The 17,805-nt window shown below is 50.1% G+C and overlaps 10 protein-coding genes across 10 annotated transcripts; 6 read left to right on the plus strand and 4 right to left on the minus strand.

Annotated features, from left to right (window-relative positions):
* Positions 1-212: 212 nt before the first annotated feature.
* On the plus strand, positions 213-728 carry N7458_001549 (uncharacterized protein; the record flags this gene model as incomplete). Its single annotated transcript, XM_056904932.1, has 1 exon — positions 213-728. One exon carries the CDS (start codon positions 213-215, stop codon positions 726-728), a length of 516 nt encoding a protein of 171 aa, XP_056769039.1.
* Positions 729-975: 247 nt separating this feature from the next.
* Positions 976-2,348, plus strand: N7458_001550 (uncharacterized protein; the record flags this gene model as incomplete). Its single annotated transcript, XM_056904933.1, has 3 exons — positions 976-1,916; positions 1,980-2,194; positions 2,257-2,348. The coding sequence occupies 3 exons, from the start codon at positions 976-978 to the stop codon at positions 2,346-2,348; spliced, it is 1,248 nt and encodes a 415-aa protein (XP_056769040.1).
* Positions 2,349-3,054: 706 nt separating this feature from the next.
* On the plus strand, positions 3,055-4,716 carry N7458_001551 (esterase-like/phytase family protein; the record flags this gene model as incomplete). Its single annotated transcript, XM_056904934.1, has 3 exons — positions 3,055-3,317; positions 3,379-4,574; positions 4,628-4,716. 3 exons carry the CDS (start codon positions 3,055-3,057, stop codon positions 4,714-4,716), a joined length of 1,548 nt encoding a protein of 515 aa, XP_056769041.1.
* A 513-nt stretch (positions 4,717-5,229) lies between these two features.
* N7458_001552 (uncharacterized protein) lies at positions 5,230-6,384 on the minus strand (the record flags this gene model as incomplete). The annotated part of the gene is made up of 2 exons (XM_056904935.1): positions 5,230-6,260; positions 6,330-6,384. The coding sequence occupies 2 exons, from the start codon at positions 6,382-6,384 to the stop codon at positions 5,230-5,232; spliced, it is 1,086 nt and encodes a 361-aa protein (XP_056769042.1).
* Positions 6,385-7,609: 1,225 nt separating this feature from the next.
* N7458_001553 (Efflux pump dotC) lies at positions 7,610-9,197 on the plus strand (the record flags this gene model as incomplete). The annotated part of the gene is made up of 2 exons (XM_056904936.1): positions 7,610-8,195; positions 8,251-9,197. The coding sequence occupies 2 exons, from the start codon at positions 7,610-7,612 to the stop codon at positions 9,195-9,197; spliced, it is 1,533 nt and encodes a 510-aa protein (XP_056769043.1).
* A 116-nt stretch (positions 9,198-9,313) lies between these two features.
* Positions 9,314-10,015, minus strand: N7458_001554 (uncharacterized protein; the record flags this gene model as incomplete). Its single annotated transcript, XM_056904937.1, has 1 exon — positions 9,314-10,015. One exon carries the CDS (start codon positions 10,013-10,015, stop codon positions 9,314-9,316), a length of 702 nt encoding a protein of 233 aa, XP_056769044.1.
* A 769-nt stretch (positions 10,016-10,784) lies between these two features.
* N7458_001555 (uncharacterized protein) lies at positions 10,785-12,249 on the plus strand (the record flags this gene model as incomplete). The annotated part of the gene is made up of 2 exons (XM_056904938.1): positions 10,785-10,799; positions 10,855-12,249. 2 exons carry the CDS (start codon positions 10,785-10,787, stop codon positions 12,247-12,249), a joined length of 1,410 nt encoding a protein of 469 aa, XP_056769045.1.
* A 163-nt stretch (positions 12,250-12,412) lies between these two features.
* N7458_001556 (MIF4G domain-containing protein) lies at positions 12,413-15,285 on the minus strand (the record flags this gene model as incomplete). Its single annotated transcript, XM_056904939.1, has 2 exons — positions 12,413-13,596; positions 13,650-15,285. The coding sequence occupies 2 exons, from the start codon at positions 15,283-15,285 to the stop codon at positions 12,413-12,415; spliced, it is 2,820 nt and encodes a 939-aa protein (XP_056769046.1).
* Positions 15,286-15,351: 66 nt separating this feature from the next.
* N7458_001557 (signal recognition particle 14 kDa protein) lies at positions 15,352-15,851 on the plus strand (the record flags this gene model as incomplete). Its single annotated transcript, XM_056904940.1, has 2 exons — positions 15,352-15,378; positions 15,483-15,851. The coding sequence occupies 2 exons, from the start codon at positions 15,352-15,354 to the stop codon at positions 15,849-15,851; spliced, it is 396 nt and encodes a 131-aa protein (XP_056769047.1).
* A 290-nt stretch (positions 15,852-16,141) lies between these two features.
* On the minus strand, positions 16,142-17,795 carry N7458_001558 (cytochrome P450; the record flags this gene model as incomplete). Its single annotated transcript, XM_056904941.1, has 3 exons — positions 16,142-17,057; positions 17,112-17,555; positions 17,620-17,795. The coding sequence occupies 3 exons, from the start codon at positions 17,793-17,795 to the stop codon at positions 16,142-16,144; spliced, it is 1,536 nt and encodes a 511-aa protein (XP_056769048.1).
* Between the last annotated feature and the right edge of the window lie 10 nt (positions 17,796-17,805).

Raw genomic sequence — 17,805 nt, forward strand, 5'->3', positions numbered from 1 at the left:
CTACATTGACTTGCTCTACTTGATACGCCAGGGGACAAGAGCTACACATGGAAGGAACAGCCTCCTCTGATCAGCCGAAGCCAGCAGACCCTCATTCATGTTCACCCTGCTCGCCAACCAATAATAAGGCAGACGTCGCCACAGATAGCAGCAGTCACAGTGTGAACGATTCAGGACCATCCACACCAACCCTTGAGAACCTACCAGAAACCATGTCTGGCACGGCCGGGGTCGAGGTCCTACGACCATACGAGATCGAGGAACCGGATGATGACCCGGCACCCCCAGTGCAGCGGAGACTTGGGTTGCCGTGTCTTCCAGACTATTTTGAGATATGGCAGCGCGAGCTGGCCGATCGCATCGATGATCTGGACAACCAGGTAGAGACAAGCCCAAGGGCTAAGCTTTCATCAATCCCGAAAGGAGGTCGGAAGCGAAAGCCAATTGGTGCAGCTGGCGCTGGTGACTATTCCCCAACGGATTCTCACAGATCCAAGTCCAAGGCCAAGCTAGACGACCCTGCATTGCCTGGCTGTGGCCTCAATCCGAAGAGACGCCGTAGACGCAGTAAGCTCACGGAGGAGATGGACAAAGGTCCTCATACTGTCTCTCTCCATGATTTCCGTGAGGCGGGAGCCAACGAGAGCTCGAGCTCGGACTTGCAGTCCAGTAGTAGTGTTGACGCTACTGACGACACTGCTCTGGCCGATGAGATGGACATTGACTGAAATTGGTCCTTGCAAACTCATTCATTGCCATTCCAAAATACTCTACAAACCCACGGAGCCGTATGTGGTGCTGGTAGCTAATGGCATGACGTCATATGTATCTCATGGCCACCTGGGAGCTTCCACTGGCTCCTCAACTTCGTCAAGCCGGCTACTTTCATTTCTACACATTCATGCCATTCTATGTCGTTGATTATCGACGTTGATTAACTTTCAGTTTCTCTGGGAACGCAACTGGGCCGATATCATGGCTCGCACTTCCACCCGCCAGGCCGCTCAGAAGGCCAAGGAGGCCATTTCCTCAACGAGTGAAACAGGTGGCAAAGCTGGCGCAGGTGAAAAACGCAAAGCTCTGGAGCACAAGGCACCTGCGCCTAAGAAGGAGAAGAAGGAAGAGAAGCCACAAGAACCAAAAGAGGTGACCAGAGAAGAACCGCCAGAGGAGCCGGAGGAGAAGAAAGAGGAGCAACCACCTGAGCCAGAGGCGGCAAGAGGGCCAGATACAGAAGCGGACGGTGTGCCTGTAAAAGCTCCCAAGGAGGAAGAGGCAGCGGAAGCTCCAACCACTCAGCAAGACACCAAACCCGAGACAAATGTCGAGTCTGGCATCCGCAAGTCCGAGGAGCGGGAAGACAAGGTCGCCTCCAATGTCCTAGAGAAAGGCATTATCTACTTCTTCTTCCGGCCGCGCGTCAACATCGAGGATCCCCAGGGAATGGAAGACGTCTCTCGCAGTTTCTTCGTGCTGCGTCCAACTCCACTAGGCGCTGAGCTCGACTCAGGACAAGGGCCAGTGGACAAAGATGCCCGATGTCGCCTGTTAATGCTCCCGAAGAAAAAGTTTCCCACCTCGGGTAGGGAACGAGATATGGGATTCGTGGAGAAGGCCAATCAGTCGATGAAAGATCTACAGGAGAAGTTCTTTGCTGGCTCCACATATCAGACCTCTACCCGTGGCGAGCGCCATATTGAAGAGGCTCGTCCGTATGCGGAGGGAGTCTATGCACTCACATCCACCCGCCGGGCAACTCATCTCGCCTACGTGTTGACTATTCCCTCCGAGGTTGGCGAGATCCAGGACAACTTTGGTCTGGATCAGCGTGGCAGCTTCATCGTCCAGTCTAAAAATCCAAAGTTCCCTGGTCCATCGTTTGCTAGGTTGCCCAAGGAGCCTGAATACCCTCAATCGTGAGTCTGGTTCTAGACAAGACGGGGGATTGATGTCCATAATTACTAACTTCGCACTGGCAGCGTTTTGGAAAGGTTTGATGACCTCCGATGGGTGCCTCTGCAACCCGAGTTCATCGAGTATCCGAATGCTCAATTTTTGATGATTGGCGAGGCACAAGATTCCTTAGGCAAAGCCGCCACAGCCGAGGGCAGAAAGCAGTCACACGAGACGGAGCCCGGCGAGGAGTTGGAGAAGATGGAGCATGAAAATGAGGATCGAATACACGCACTCGAGGGTAAGAACATGGATACCCCCAACACAAGCACATTACATCCATTGACTAAGAACTGCTGCTAGGCGATTCGACCATCTTCCGGGATCTTGGCTTGGATGCGAAGAAATATGCTGGTGTACCGACGACTTGGGGCGCTGAGGAGAGTGGCGCTTGAATCATAAAAGCCAGAGACATGCCGAGTTTCACCTCGGACGGGACGGTTCCAAGGATTTCTATCAGTCTTTCTCTTTTCTTCCGGGATATTTTCCTAACATAGGACTGCGAATATGAATGCGAACACTAATTGAGGACTAGGAAGGGGCCTAACCCGTTTCCAAAGCGACATTAGGGCACCCGACTTCGTGAAAATATTTCCGAACGTCTCTTCTTTGTTGATTGAATTCTGACGTTGTATTTAATTGATCAAGAGTAACACGAGCAACAAAACTTGAATTCAAATCGCTTATTACTTGAAGTCGGCTGGGAGTATAGTTCTTCGCGCAGGCAGGCTACACAGGCCGATGAAGGTAGGGATTGGCACTTTCCCCTGTAGACGTATCCTCGTCCTCTCCTCATCCACTGACCACCCGCACTAACCAAAAGCAGTACTTCCTTCTGCGGTTAACCATCTTGGAAGATTGATAACCGACGCTCCACGATACTTCTTGGCACGGCATGTAGCGATCGGCGAATGACGATCGTCACTCCTTGCACGTTGAGTGACCCATTCTCTAGTCCTGGCCTAGCGTCTGGCACGCCAAGCAGTACGCTGGGCATGCGACTTCGGAGTCGCATGGTGCTAGCAACTAGATAAAGGTGCGTCTTGCCTCCTTGATTGCAACAGTTTGAAGGAGAATAGCAGAGTAATTTGTTTAGACAATATGAAGTCAACTCTCGTCGTTGCCCTGCTGGCTGCGGTCGCAACGGCTGCGAATCATGTTGTTAACCAGACTACTTGTGCCGGCACTACCTACAAGTATACTGGGTTAGCCGGATACGGCTTTATTCCGTCCAATGCGCGGGACAAGTATGGTGATACCATTGGTGGCATTGGTAGTTCAATTGCTATCGATCAATCGTCGTGGCGCAAGTCGGACGATGATGTTTACTTAGGCACAATCTATACAATCCCGGATCGTGGATGGTGAGACTACTCTGTCTAGAATTCGAAAACGATAATTGAGGATAACTAACAATCGGCCCAGGAATACCAATGGAACCCTCAACTTCCAATCGCGTATTCACAAGTTTGCCTTGACCTTCAAGTTGGCTCCCCATGCTTCGGCCAAGAATCCCTCTGGCCCCAATCTTCACCTGAAGTATCTCGATACTGTCCTCTTGACCGGGCCTGATGGTAACCCTACCACTGGTCTGGATGCCGATGCTACTGGAAATGCTTCGTACCCCGGCTTCCCGCCCTTGCCAGCGGCGACCTATATTGGCGATGGCTTCGGCGGTCCTGGCAAGGGTGGCAAGAGGATCTCCATAGACGCAGAAGGTCTGGTTCTCGCACGGGACGGCGGCTACTGGGTCTCTGACGAGTATGGCCCTTATGTCTACAAGTTCAGTGCTTCCGGTCGCATGGAGCTTGCAATCCAGCCTCCGCAGGCCTACCTGCCTCGCCGGAACAACACTCTCAGCTTCAGTGCCGCCTCTCCGCCACTGTACGACCCGGCTGAGGTGCCTATCCCCGAAGGCACCGACTCCGGACGTGACAACAACCAAGGCTTTGAGGGTTTGACCGTCTCTCCCGATGGCAAGACCCTCTATACACTGATTCAGAGCTCGCTTGATCAGGAGGGTGGTCCGAAGAAGCAAAATCGGACACCGGCTCGCCTGCTGGCGTACGATATCTCTGGTAAGACCCCACGGTATATTCACGAGTGGGTTGTCATACTGCCAAAATACTTTGATTATACCTCGGACGACACGGACAAAGCGATCAAGGTCGCATCCCAGTCGGAGATCCACCAGCTTCCGACAGGTGACTTCCTAGTTCTGTCCCGAGACTCGGGCTTTGGCCATGGGCTAGACCAGTCGCTGTCCGTGTATAGACAAGCTGATATATTCTCCGTTTTGAAAAACCACTCTGTGACCGATTTCAAGGGACAAAGTGACTATGATACCGCAACTGGTGCTATTGCTTCGTCTAAGGGTGTACTCAAGGACGGCATTACTCCGGCTGAATACTGTTCATTTTTGGACTTCAATGTCAACTCGGAGTTGGCTAAGTTCCGTCTACACAATGGCGGGGCTCAGGATCAATACTTGCTAAACGAGAAGTGGGAAAGTCTGGCTCTTGTCCCTGTGAATCCCTCTAAAGATGGCCACCATCACAAGCGGGGTGAGCAGGAGTATTTCCTGTTCAGTCTTAGCGATAATGACTTTATCACTCAGGATGGTAAGTCATGTCATTCAATATTAGGTGTCTGTATGTTACTAACGCTTCCATAGGGCACATGAACTTTGGCAAGTTCTCATACAAAGACGCGTCAGGGTACAATCTAGATACACAGGCCCTGGTGTTCAAGGTTAAGTTCTAGATTACAATGAAGTGCACATATAGGCTTTATATTTCGTATAACAATGAAGACTGTACCAATTTGCTACTTGTACGTAGCCATTATTCAACAAGGAATCGTTCCGACAATATTCACAAATCATTAATCATTCCATGAAATCAGGACAGTCGTGAACCTTTACATGCCTAACGCCACTGCTCCAAGTACAACTCCAATAATGCTCATTAGACTTGGTACTCGGGCAGAAAATCCGTTACTTCCACTGACGCCTCGACTCTCACAATAATATCCCGTTGTGCTGGAATAAGATGCCTCTTCTTGTGGTAGTCGCCCAATCTTCTGCAAGTTGTCGAATGTCGAACAATCTAGATGTGATCTAGTTGTAGGAGTGATGCTGAAATAACTCAAACTGGAAGGAGTCTTTGTAGTATTCATCGAACCATTTTGCTGAGCCACGAATGTGTCACTGTATACCAGTTAGCAATGTTCAAGCTTTCTTTCCACACATGAGGCCAACAGGGACCCCGGTATGGACTAGACGTACAAGAATTCATTGGCAACGATAGCCTCGTAGATATCAATTGACGAGACATTGGTAGGCCAGTACCAAGTTTGAATCTGATTTCCCTGGTCATCCAACCCGTACATTGACGAAAGGTTGAGGCCGGGGCTCATATAGACACTAAGCGCAAATCCACCCGTCCAATTGGCGGCCTTGGCTGGAAGACGAAGCGTCACCACGTCAGAGTACATGCCTTCTCTAACTGAGAGTTGTCGAAGATCATCAAAGGGAATATCCATCTGCGACATGCTACTGGTAGGCACAGTATCAACACTATCCGCTGTGAGGACTTTCAAATTCGAGTTGCGCTGTAGTCCTGTCAATTTGTAAAACGTGACATTGCCCAGTGACATTTCTGTGCTTGATGAGCCACCCAAAATCACCGACAGATCGGAGATATCCAGCGAATTGGCCGAATGAAACCCAATTGTCACGTTCTTCACATTCGGTAGAGTGTCGATTTCTGCCCCGGTTGTAATATTCAGTGGATTGTTGAAGATACTGTCCACCGAGTCTAGGAGATTATCATAGATCCATAATCCTGTCGCATTGCTCAGTTTCGTATGGTGTAGCGTAGTGAGGCTTTTGCCTGCGATCTGGAGGTTCTGGACAAACTCTAGACTGGTGATGTCGAGATATGTCAAGTTGCTACACCAGAAACTCATGGTAAAGTCGCCAGAAACGGTTGTTAAACTTGGCATGGAGAAATTGAGCATGTTGCAAACGTCATCTCCAAAAAGCACAGTGCCTCCAACTTTTGTCAAGGTTGAACTGGAGACTGTGAACGGGGTCTCCTGGTAGGTGAAATCGTGACTGCCCAGGTCATGGTTGATGTTCCCTTTGACAGTCTCGATACCATCAAGGTTGATGTGTACTGTACTTGTATTCTGAACGAATGGGCCAATCGTCAAATCGCCAGTGATGACTTGACAACTCTGCCGTAGGGTTTTGGCGTCACTTTCCGATGTGACTGAGACTGTGCTGCAGTTCGTGGCCAGGGCGCCTATTGAATTGTTAGCATGGGATCAAGGTTATACTGGTCAACAATGTAAAGAGTCAAGGACTAGCTCACGCGATGTAAATAGCACAACCCCCAGTAGGAGCGTTTGATCAACCCTCCAGATCATATTTGTAGGTTTTTTTGGGCAGAGTTCTTGCCCACGAGCACTGCAAACACGGCTTCCTACCGGATTCATTCGCGACTTATAACAATCCACCAAACCACGGCCCCTGAGAAGTAAATTACCATTCTCGGCAATTCATCCCTGTTCAGCTGTTGAGCTGACGACGCACGAAGCGATAACTAGAGCGCTAAACTCGAATCGATTAGCCGTCACATCGTCTAGTGCTAAGCCTCCCACGCTGTTGGCTGATGGCCCCCGTTGTCGTATCCGCCCGATCGCCTAGGGGCCAGGGTAGGGCTGGGCGGGTCTTGTTGGTAGTCTTTGACCAGACATCATGACCAGATCTCTTCAAGAGATGGCCAGTCTTGCCGTTGCTCTTTTTTGAGAATACTCAGACGAATTGACTTTTGTGGAGGTCTACATGGTATACGTCCACCCTTTAAATATTTCCACTCCTCTATTACTGAGACCCTGTGACACAACTACTGTAAGAGCAAAAATGCTTCTGTGGGTCCCGGCCTATCGACTGTTGCTTGATTCGGTGGGGCAGGGTAGGTTGGAATCTATTGAGCCCCATATGGATCATGAGAGAGTATGAACTTTAGAGCCTCAACATGTACAGCCACAGTGCACTGTGGCACAGATAGCACGTCATTGTTATCTTCTCCTATAGCGCAGATTTCAGCATCAACCCGATGCCATCGAATCTGGCGGTTGCATATATGCTTCTGAAATTATGGGTTTGTAGAGAGATAACTAACCTCAACATTGCGATGTTCCGAAACGAGCCCCGGAGGCTATCTCTCGATAGGTAATTTCAAGGACCGTGGGGGAAAAAAAAAGGAGATATAGGCATGAATCTGCTAAAAATGGAGAGGATTAGAAAATACACCCAGAAAGAGACAGAGATTCGAGGCATAGAGCGTCAGGCTCCAGTCAAGAACCCTAACGGGTAAAGTGATTGATGTGCTAAAACTCGAACCATTTATTGCGTCTCATCATTTCAAAAACAAAATCACCCCAGAAACTCGATTTCCTCGGACTTATCGAATCCAATTAGGCCAGGGACTGGCAGAATGGCCAACCCCCAGCTCTCTTGGCATACGGCAAGTGGTCCCGAGTGGGGAAGGGATCGAGGTGTTAATGCGTGCCAATAACTATTTTAGAAGTCTCTTTGAAAACTTAACGGAAAAAGAGAAAAATTCATATTGTTCTAGTCAGCGATACTATGGCAGATACTTCAGACTCCGCAGCCGAAGAAAAGGGGACGTCAAATGATGTTGAACGGCTCGATACCCAGGCTTCCTTCGAGCCCCCTCCGATGCGGCCCTGGCAGCGACGATTGATCGTCCTATCACTCTGCTTGTCCTTATTCTTGGGTGCACTTGACATCACCATCATTTCGACTGCCCTCCCGAGCATCGCAGCACATCTTCATGTGACGTCTCGGGAATACGCTTGGATTGGAAGTGGTTATACCCTGGCAACAACCGCGTCCACTCCAGTCTGGGTCAAGCTTTCCGACATCTTTGGGAGGAAGCCAACTATCATGGCTGCAGTTACCATCTTCATGGTAGGCAGTCTTGTTAGCGCGTTGGCAAGTTCTAGCACTTCACTGCTCGCGGGGAGAGTAGTGCAAGGGCTAGGTGGTGGAGGATCGATAGTCCTTGTGACTGTTATCATTGGTGATATTTTTGCTCTCGCCGATCGTGCCAAATACTACGGTATTACTGGAATTGCTTTTGCGGTAGCGAGTGCTATCGGGCCGGTGTTGGGTGGTGCATTTACTGATGGAATTGGATGGAGATGGTGCTGTGAGTTCTTTCCCAGTTTGCGTGAAAGTTAATCGTCATGCTGATAATCCAGCAGTCTATATCAATCTCCCTTTTGATGGGATAGTTCTAGTGCTCCTCTACTTCAATCTCAATCTCAACATTGAGAAAGAGTCACTGACTGATGGATTATACAGTATAGACTGGATGGGGTTCCTTCTGATCATCGGAGGGACAATTTGCTTCCTTTACGGGCTCGAGGTTGGTTCGAGTGGGCTCATGGCATGGCGTTCTGCCACAGTCATTGTCCTAATCATTTTTGGTGTTCTTATAATGGCTTTATTCATGATCTGGGAGGCCAAATTCGCCAAAAGCCCACTGATTCCGGTTCGGAATTTCCAGAAACGAACATCTCTCGCCTCATTTACCGTCGCATGTCTTCATTCTTTCGTGTTCATCTCGTTTGACTTCTTTTTACCCTTGTACTACCAAGTGGTTCTTGGGTTCAGGCCACTCATATCCGGAGTCACCCTTTTTGCCCTGATCATCCCCATGTCATGCGCAACGTTCTGCGGTGGTTTCTTCGTCAGAAAGACAGGGAACTATCTGGCTATGATATTCACAGGAACAAGCCTGTTGACCCTTGGCACGGGCCTTTTCATCAACTTCGGCACCAGGATCTCGTGGCCTAGGATCATCGTCTTTGAAGTCGTTGCTGGTATAGGAGCCGGCCTGCTTTTCCAAAGCCCTATGATTGCATTACAGAGTCATCTACGACAGGGGGATATCGCTGCAGCAATGTCGGCGTTTGCCTTTCTTCGAAATTTGAGTACTTCAATTTCGATCGTAATAGGGACAGTACTGATCCAACAGACTATTGGAAGTGGCAGTTTGACTACTGTGATAGACCACGGGAGTTCAGGCGCTGCGAGTAGAAAACAGTATGTCTTGGGATTGCGAAATATGTGGATCTTTTACACTTGTACGGCCTCTGTCACCATTTTTGCCACTTTTTTCATCAAGTCGAAAATAGTGAAGGCATAAAATGAGCAAGAACAACTTCCAGAGAAGAGTGTATAAAAGAAGATAGCAATGGAAATTCAATTCAGCTATAAAGCAAATCAAGAGACCCTCATTCCAGTCGTCTATCAAACCCGAGATCAAAGCTTCAAGATTCTCTTCCAAAAGCTCCTGGGTGGTTTTGCAGCAGCAGCATCTGTTACCTTGGAGATTTTTGCCGGCTTAGGGAATGGGATATTTTCGCTGAGTTTTTCATTAAGTTTATCCACCTTTGCCGAGAGGTCGAAGAACCGGTCACAAGAGCACGGAGAGTTGGACGTACACTCGCTGAATTGTTCTCTATGCTTCATGGTCGAAAAGTGATGGGAATTGTGTCTGGAATCTCTGTCTTGGCATTCACCACCGCGCTCATGCTCCTTAGGCAGCACCTCATGTTGCATCTGCCGGCTTGGGTCCCGCTTTGCAGAAGCATAGGCCCGGTCAAGCTCACTGTCAGAGAGTTTTGATATGGCGGCATCGATATCGGTGTCTTGGAAGGTACGCTCTTTGTAAGCATTTGCTAGCTCAAAATAGAGATGCGAAGCCTCTGCACAGACTCGGCCCATCTTTAGATGAAACTCCTCCATCTGAATGTAATCCTTTCCAGCCTCTATTTTTTTGATCTCGTTCTCTATAATATCCAGAATTCCTGTCCTTATGTCATCTATCCGTCGGATTAATGACCGGCAGGTATGCTCGTTCTCAATGACAGAGGTGAGTACATCATGGCTAAGCTGGGATAAGTCGTATTGTGGAGGGCTGTCGTCGTAACAGGGCACTGTCTTCGATGCTTGACCTTCCATCACTAGTTCGGGGATTATCAGGGATGATTCAACAATTATTGGAAAGAAAGCTTTCGTATCAGCGGGAGAGGAGATAGCGATTAGAGAGGAATTTGAGATTGTGGTTTAAAATAGCAGAAGAGAATTTACAAATCTTGGCTTTCCTTTCTTCAGCCGCTGCCCGATATAGATCCGAGAACTACATAGTGGCCCGCGCGACCAAACTAATTTCTGCTCTACTAAGCTAGAAAGACTCCGCATATGTGTCGCATGCAGTAGAACGCGATCACACACTAGAGTTGAGCCTGGTCAGAAGCCGTTATTAAGCACCGTTTGTACGCCGTTTCTCACCACGTTGGGGTTCGTGAGCTCAACGTGGTCGGAGATTTGTGCATTTAATTATGGAGCCTATACTATACTAACTTTTGGACATGCTGCTTCTACCGGTATCTATGTAAATTATTAGTTAGTCTTCTAATACGTCTTTTCACATGTCTTTCCAAGCGTCCTTTGACACGTCCTTTAACACCTTATTTTGTACCTTTTTCGTTAATATGAACAAAGATCTTCAAATTTATGACCGCTAAGACCAATACGTGCAGGTGAAGGCTCATCGTGGTCAGAAATAGTAGGGTGGATTTCTGACCACGCTCAACTCAACCCGCGGATGGCCATACTCTCCCCGCAATCATCTCCAATTCTCGAACGCGAACCCCACCCACTCAACTACCTCAATATGAATATGACCAAGACGCGCAACGTCGCGCACTTGCATGGCCTCCGAATCTAAATGCCTCCACCCGTGGTAAGCTAAGTAATCAACCTGAAAGATTAATCTATACTCATCAACCCAACCACAGACTCCATCTCCCTTTCGCCTATCACGCCGCCAACCCCCGACGCGTCGCACCGCCGGGCCACAGTTTGCCAACTCGCCTCGGTTTCTCTTATCACAATCGACCCCACAGAAGAGCAAGAGTGATCTTGAAATAGTCGATGACGACGCGCCGCCGTCGACTACTCCTGTCACCCGCACCCCAGCTCAACCACAACATACTGGTACTCAACCGCGTCGGCAGCGAGACGTGATCGAAGACTCGGATGATGGCGAGTGGTTGGGTAATGCAGATACCCATGAGAACGGGGTCAATGAGCTAGCCGAGGACTCCATTGATAGCTCTCCACCTCTTGGCCAAGAAATACCCGGGCCCCTGGATGCCGAGTTTGACGCGCTCTTTGCGCCAACCAGAGCCGGTAACAAACGACAGCGGCTTTCTGCAGGAGGGTCTCGGATTAAGAGCCTACACCCACACCGAAACCCAGAAGAGAGACGTTCACCCTCTCCTGAGTCACAAGCTCTACCATTTGATCCTCCTCAGACACCAGGTCCCCGGTTGTTGCAGCGTCCCACGCTGCAAGACGTGAGCGCCCAAGCAACTCCCGGCCCATCCTTGAAACACCGGGTACCATTATCAGGAATAACCAGCAGCACACAAACGCCATTCCGCAGTCGCCCACGATTCGTGCTCTCAACACAAAAGCCGCGGAGCAGTCAGCCCGCGTTCCGAGCAGAGACACCAGCAGCAACTCAGCCAACCTCGCCACAAGAGAGACGTAAACCTGCCTTTGTACTTCCTCGTTCGCCATCACCCAATGCAGCTTTGGAAGATATACCGGCACCTTTCTCACCGTCGTCGAGGACACTCCATCGGCGTGGAAAGAACCGCTCTGGTGTAGCTGGCTATGCGCCCGGCGGGATGGCCGCTGAGGTACGCACCTGGATCCTTGAGATCGGATCTCAGCGGGATCATATTGCCATAAACCAGACAAGTGGAACTATGGGAGACAGTTCATCGGATCTGACTGGGTATCTCGTGGCTGCTCGCGTGCTCCAGGCTAGGCGGGCTGTGCTGAGTAGCTCTGGCGCGTTCTCGTTTGTTAGAGCGGAGAAGGTGGCCATGCCACTGAATGAAGGTCATGAGAAGCGAGAGCTTCTTAATATAATGGTTATGGGGCCTCCACGATCGAAGCCTCCCTCTCAGGGGACGTCATCGCAGGCTAATGGGCCGCGAGCAGGCTTTGTCAAGGAAGGAGATTTATTGGCCATCCATCGTGGCCTGGCATGGCACGTCGCGTTTGACGAGTATCAGGCCTTGGTACCTGTCAAAGAACTACAAACAGGACCACGTCAAGATGGTGACGTCGAGCAATGGTTAATTGCTATGGAATGGGACCTCATCGAGGAAGCTATGTAACAGTTATGCACACCTACAACTTTATGGCCGATATGAGTTATGTTCAACGAAACAGCCGATCGAAATGGATTCAATGCGGCTACGACATTCATGTCTATTCTCTATAACAGGGGGTATATTTTCGATGAAAAATCAAATCACAATGTCTTCACACCCGCATTCATTACTCTTGAATAGCCTTGAGGGCATCCACGGCCACATTGCAACCCCAGCGCACCAGCTTTAGCTCTTTCTCAGCGACAAGGTCGGTCTTTGCGACGACCTTGCGGATGAAATAGATCAAGCCCTTGGCAGCTTGAGGTGCTTCTTGGACACGCAGGAAAATCTGCATGAGAGGCGCCTCGTCCTTGGCATCATCGGAGCTAGACTTGCTTGATTTTTTCTTCTTCTGTGCCTTCTTGGTCTTTTGCGACTGCTGGATGATACTGATGATCAAGAGCTCGACGAATGTTTTGGTCTTGGGCTGGAGATAGGCGAAGTTGAGGTTCTTCAGGACAGCTAACGATAGAGTTCCATCGGCGATGAGCATGCCGTACATCTTGGCCAGATTGACCACAGCCTTCATGCTAACGCTGGTTTCTTCATCATCGGCGTCGAACTCGGTTTCTTCCTCATCGTCACCTCGTTCACCCATCCGCTTGAAGATGTTCCAGAGAGCGAACATGAAGGACATCTTCAGACGGCGGCCTGACTCTCCGCAAAGACGTCGTGCAATCAGAGTGTAGTAGGGATTGTGGGCTTCTTCCTCCATTGCGCAGTGCAACAGAACACGAGGAATCTCAAATTCCTGCGCACGCTTCAGTCGAAGCTTGAGAAGACGAAGTTGGGCATCTTGGAAGTCTGTCGCAGACATTATAGCAACAAAGATCGAGCGACGCACATCCGTGTTCATACGGTGGGCTCTGGCCAGGTCTGCCAAATCCGGCTCGGCTTCACTGTCATCCTCCATGATAGCATCGGCATTCTTCGTCTGCATACCAGACAATTCTTCGCGGGCAGAGACTAGAGGGTCTTCCCTCCAGCTAGCACCTACGAGCCACCACTTGCCCTTCTTGGAAGAGTCGTGGATATCCGAGCGAGTGATGTTAATAGGTTCCGATGCACGGATCACACGAGAGTTATTCAAAGAGCCCAAAATCTTGCGCATTTTGGTAATGTGCTCCGAAGTCACACTGGCACCAATTCCAGACCTGACCCGGTTGTTCTTGAGATCGGTGATAGTTTCAATCATGAACTTGGTACGGACAGAGAGGTTTCCATCGCCGACCTTGGCGATGGCGGGTTGAATCAGCAGGACAATGTCCTTGAGCGCAGATGGATCATCCTGGCGCAGTTGAGGACCAGCGTCTGTTCAAATGTTAGATAAGTCATGGATCAATACAATACAGGATATCACATACTCCGAATGATCTTGAGCAGGAGCTCCGTGTTGGTCTCGGTGATCTCTTGCAAGAAAAGGCGGATGTAGTCAAACATCAGAGGGTGTCCAATGACATGGAAATTGTACAGCTGACACAAGAGCGAGACGAGATTGATGTACTCCTTGCCCTCAAACTTTCCACGTTCATCACCTCCTGCATCCATGGCCTCCACAATCTTCTGAACAATCTCAGCGCCAAAGTCCATACCCATGATCTTGTACACTGCAGCAATAAAGCCAGCGTGCAAGACGATAAAAGTATCGTTAAGAGCGGATCTCTCGGCAATGAGACCCATCAGTAGACTTATGAGCATGGAGGTGACATTTTGTCGTGGATGCTCTCGGTAGAGCTTCTCAAACTCTGCAAGAATAGATACCAAATTTGCCTCGGACAGCTTGTTCAGGTGTCCTTGGGCCCGGCGACGTAGTCGAGTAAGGGCTTCACTCTCGGGATCACCACGAGCTCGTAATGATGGCGGAATGTATTTCTGAGGTGCTGCTGTCTCAGTCTTGGCCACGGGTGCCACATATGGGTTTTCACGTTTCTTAGGCGCTGCTTCCTCTTCCTTATCGAAGCCGTCGAATTCGCTGTCTTCGGCATCCTCATCTTCACTCTCCGAACCAAAGATTTCCTCGTCCAGATTATCCATGCCATCGTCACTTTCAAAGTCCTCCTCGTCTTCGTCGTCTTCGTCTTCCTCTTCTGAAACTTGGGCCTGGCGCTGTAACGCCTTCTGTCTCTTGCTTTGAAGCCACTCATCGGCTTCCCGCTTGCGCTTCTTGCTATCATCTTCAGACGCCTCGCCCAAATCTCCCATCAAATCCTCTAACCCGTCCTCGGCGAATGCCTTGGGAAGCTTCTTTCCTTTTTTGAGTCCGAGTTTCTTCTCCAGAGCGGCAATTTCGGCGTCATCCTGAGCGAGCTTGGATTTGACCGTTTCGGAAATATGGGCGCCTCGTGGGATACTATCAGCACCGCTGTCCTCGTCGCTCTCCTCCTCTTCGGTTTGCCCTTCATACTCGGCACTTTCATTGTCGGTCTCCTCGCTCACTTCGAGCGGCCGTTCCGATTTTTTCGTTATGGCTGACTTAGAGATTGACGGTAGCTTTTGGGCTGAAACTCGCTTGCTGTTCGTCACAGCCGGTGTATCGTCGCTTGACGATTCCTCGTCCAAATCCACATCAAAGTTGTCATCATTCTCTTCCTCTTCCTCATCATACCGTTTCTCCACAGGTCTTCGTTGGAAACTCTTCTTCACTGGCACTGCGGCGGGTTTCCCGGACTTCTTATTGCTTCGCTCAGCCTGGCGGCGTTCTTTCCGGTTTGCAGGTCCATTGCGCTGGCGCTTCTTGTCGCCATAGGTATCCCTGATCCCCAGTTCCGCGCGCAAATCACGCGGCAGGGAGGTCGTATTGTGATGGGGACGTGGCATGGTGGCTATTTCCTGGAATTGATCGCGCCGTTCAGTCGAAGAAGAGGCCGATAGCCTGGCGGTGAGCGAACTTTTTTCAAAGTGCCACACGTTTTGCCCGCCAAACCGCAGGGCGGTGACCCCCACACAGCGGCGTTTCCTCTTCCCCCACGAGACTCCCGGGCATTGCTGGCCGATTGGCATCGCGACTACTTCAGCTTGCACGATCGGTCAATTCTTGCGCGCCGGGCTATTTCACGCAATTCCAAGATGGCCCCGCACTTGAGCAACGAGCAGGTGAGTTTTTGAATACTTGGCAGCTAAACTGTGTGTCCCGCACGTTCGGCCACGAGACCACCTCCCGGCAGTAGCGCCATTGCTAATATTGCTACTGTTACCAGTTCTTCTCATCCCTTACCGATCTCCTTGCCAAAACTTCCCAGAAGGCCCGTGGTTCAGTCTTCCTCTCACAGAAGCCTCTCATCGACGGCGTCTCTAACGCTCCACCATCCATCCTCATCCGTGCTACAGACGGCAACACCAATGCTCCAAACCCTAAGTCCGAAACCAAGGATGGCAAGATCACCAAGAAGTCATCATCGAAGGATAAGATCAAGTTCTCCACAGTTGTGAATGCGAATGACTTGGAGGCATTCTACACTCGTTATGCGGATATTTGCAAGGCTGGCATGACTGGCTTGAAGAAGCGGGACCGCAGCAAGCGCAAGGCGAAGGGCAAGGGTGGAGCTGCAAAGGCTGCAAAGGCATAGATGTGATGACTCTCTTTGTTTTATTCACGATGATGCTTAAAGGCCTGCGTGGGGTGTGATATCCGCCGATATGGCTCCATTCATCTTGCATTTCCTGGCGTTTACTGGTGGCCACTTGTTCTCATAACCTTTGTGTTGATGATCCTGTTACGAGCTTCTCAGGTGTACATACGGCACTCTTTCTTTACAACTTCAAAGATTTATCTTGATCACACAATATCTCACTGGAATGATCATTTTCCAGGTCATAATATATCCATTTCACTACAGTAGCTGGACTGGACTATTGCCTATCCTATAATAAGTGGGAACTGTCCTTTACCCTCTTCCACGTGGAACCCCCACTTAACTCCTGCGTATTCCTTCCTGGGGCTTGCATTGACCGGGAACTTGCCCTTGACAGGACCCATGATCGAGACCATACTCGTCGTATCCTTGGTCGGCTCCTTCCAGACTCCGCCAACGGGCACGATATCGTACCGAAGAATAACCATGGCCACCAAAAGCAATATTTCAGAGCTAGCAAAGTGCCTGCCAGGGCAAATGGTTGGTGAAAGACCAAATGTCAGAAATCCGCCCGCCCGCCGAGAATAATCCTTCTCGCCAGAGTTCATAAACCGACGCTCATCGAAAGCCTTGGAGGTATCACCCCAGACCTCTTTGCGCTGTGCCATTGGAATCGACGGCATGCTGACTGTATTGCCGGCCTTGAGGAGGTACTTATCCGCAAGAAGAGTGTCTTTAGTAACGACACGTGTGGGGGAGGAATTCGAGCGGGTGCGAAGAATCTCCTGGAATGTGGAAAGCAAGAGAGGGCAGTGCTCCCGAATGGCAGTCAAGTCAATGCTGTGCATGCCATCGACAGTCACCGAAATAGCATTCGCCTCAATTTCCTTTCTTAACTCGTCGAGAAGCTCTGGTCGGTAGTACAGGTCGAAGAGGCACCAGAACATGGCAGGGACGGTGTTCGATACGAATGCAATCAGCATACCGACTTCAAGCTGCGAGTACTCCTCGAGTGTGAGCCCACCTTCCATGGCAAACTGTAACCGCACAGCTGTGAGCTTAGATCCCTCCTTTTGGCCACCTTCTTGTGAGTACTTCAGAATGGCATCGGCAACCTTCTGGCGACCTTTCCACGGCTTTCGTGCTGTTAACCACGGTAGCGTGTTGGCTATGAGTGCGCCGAGGCCAGTTTCAAAATCCCTGAAGGATGCTTAGTATAAAGGATCCTGTCTAAAAGGACAAAGATCCACTTACCACCACGCATCTTGGACTGCCTTGTCTTTGTAAGGGTTCATGGGGCCGTATGTAGCTTCCGTACTTGCGGCCGTGGTGGCATCTTTACACCACTCGTACAAGTCGAAAGTGGATGAATCGCCCAACTTCTCAATGAAGGGCTGAATCAATCGGATCATATGGATATTCATCAGATCCAAAGGCTTTCCAACGAGTGTCGGGGTCATGGCATGCATAATCTTGGGGCCAAGGCCCTGGCCACCAGCGTCTGTCTCCTTGAGGAGATCCAGAGTCTTTGGGTTCGAGATGCCGGAGATGTTTTTAGCACTGAATAACAGCAGTGGCTCAAAGCTGAGGGTCTTGGAATTGCGCTGCACTGCCTGCATCAAATCTGGCGAAGTGATAACATAAAACTTGGTGAAGAGCATATCCAGGCTTATGATGGGTTGCTCAGGGTGCTTCTTGCTGTTGGTTCCGTTAAATATCATCGTAACTCCATCGGTTCGGATGATTTGATGAGAAAACCTACGCCTGATTACCCCAGTGTCCGACTCCATGCCACAACATGCCGAACATATGTCCCAGGATCGGGATCCCGCTGGTCACGAACGGTGGTTCGCGAGGATCATGCCGCGAGCCATTGAACATGAAGTATCCCAGCGCCACGACGGCCCCGAGGATCAGAAGCTGTGTTGTATCGATCATGGCGATATCT

Source organism: Penicillium daleae (assembly GCF_028827525.1).
Source record: "Penicillium daleae strain IBT 16125 chromosome Unknown utg000002l_segment0_segment0, whole genome shotgun sequence".
NCBI lineage: Eukaryota > Fungi > Ascomycota > Eurotiomycetes > Eurotiales > Aspergillaceae > Penicillium > Penicillium daleae.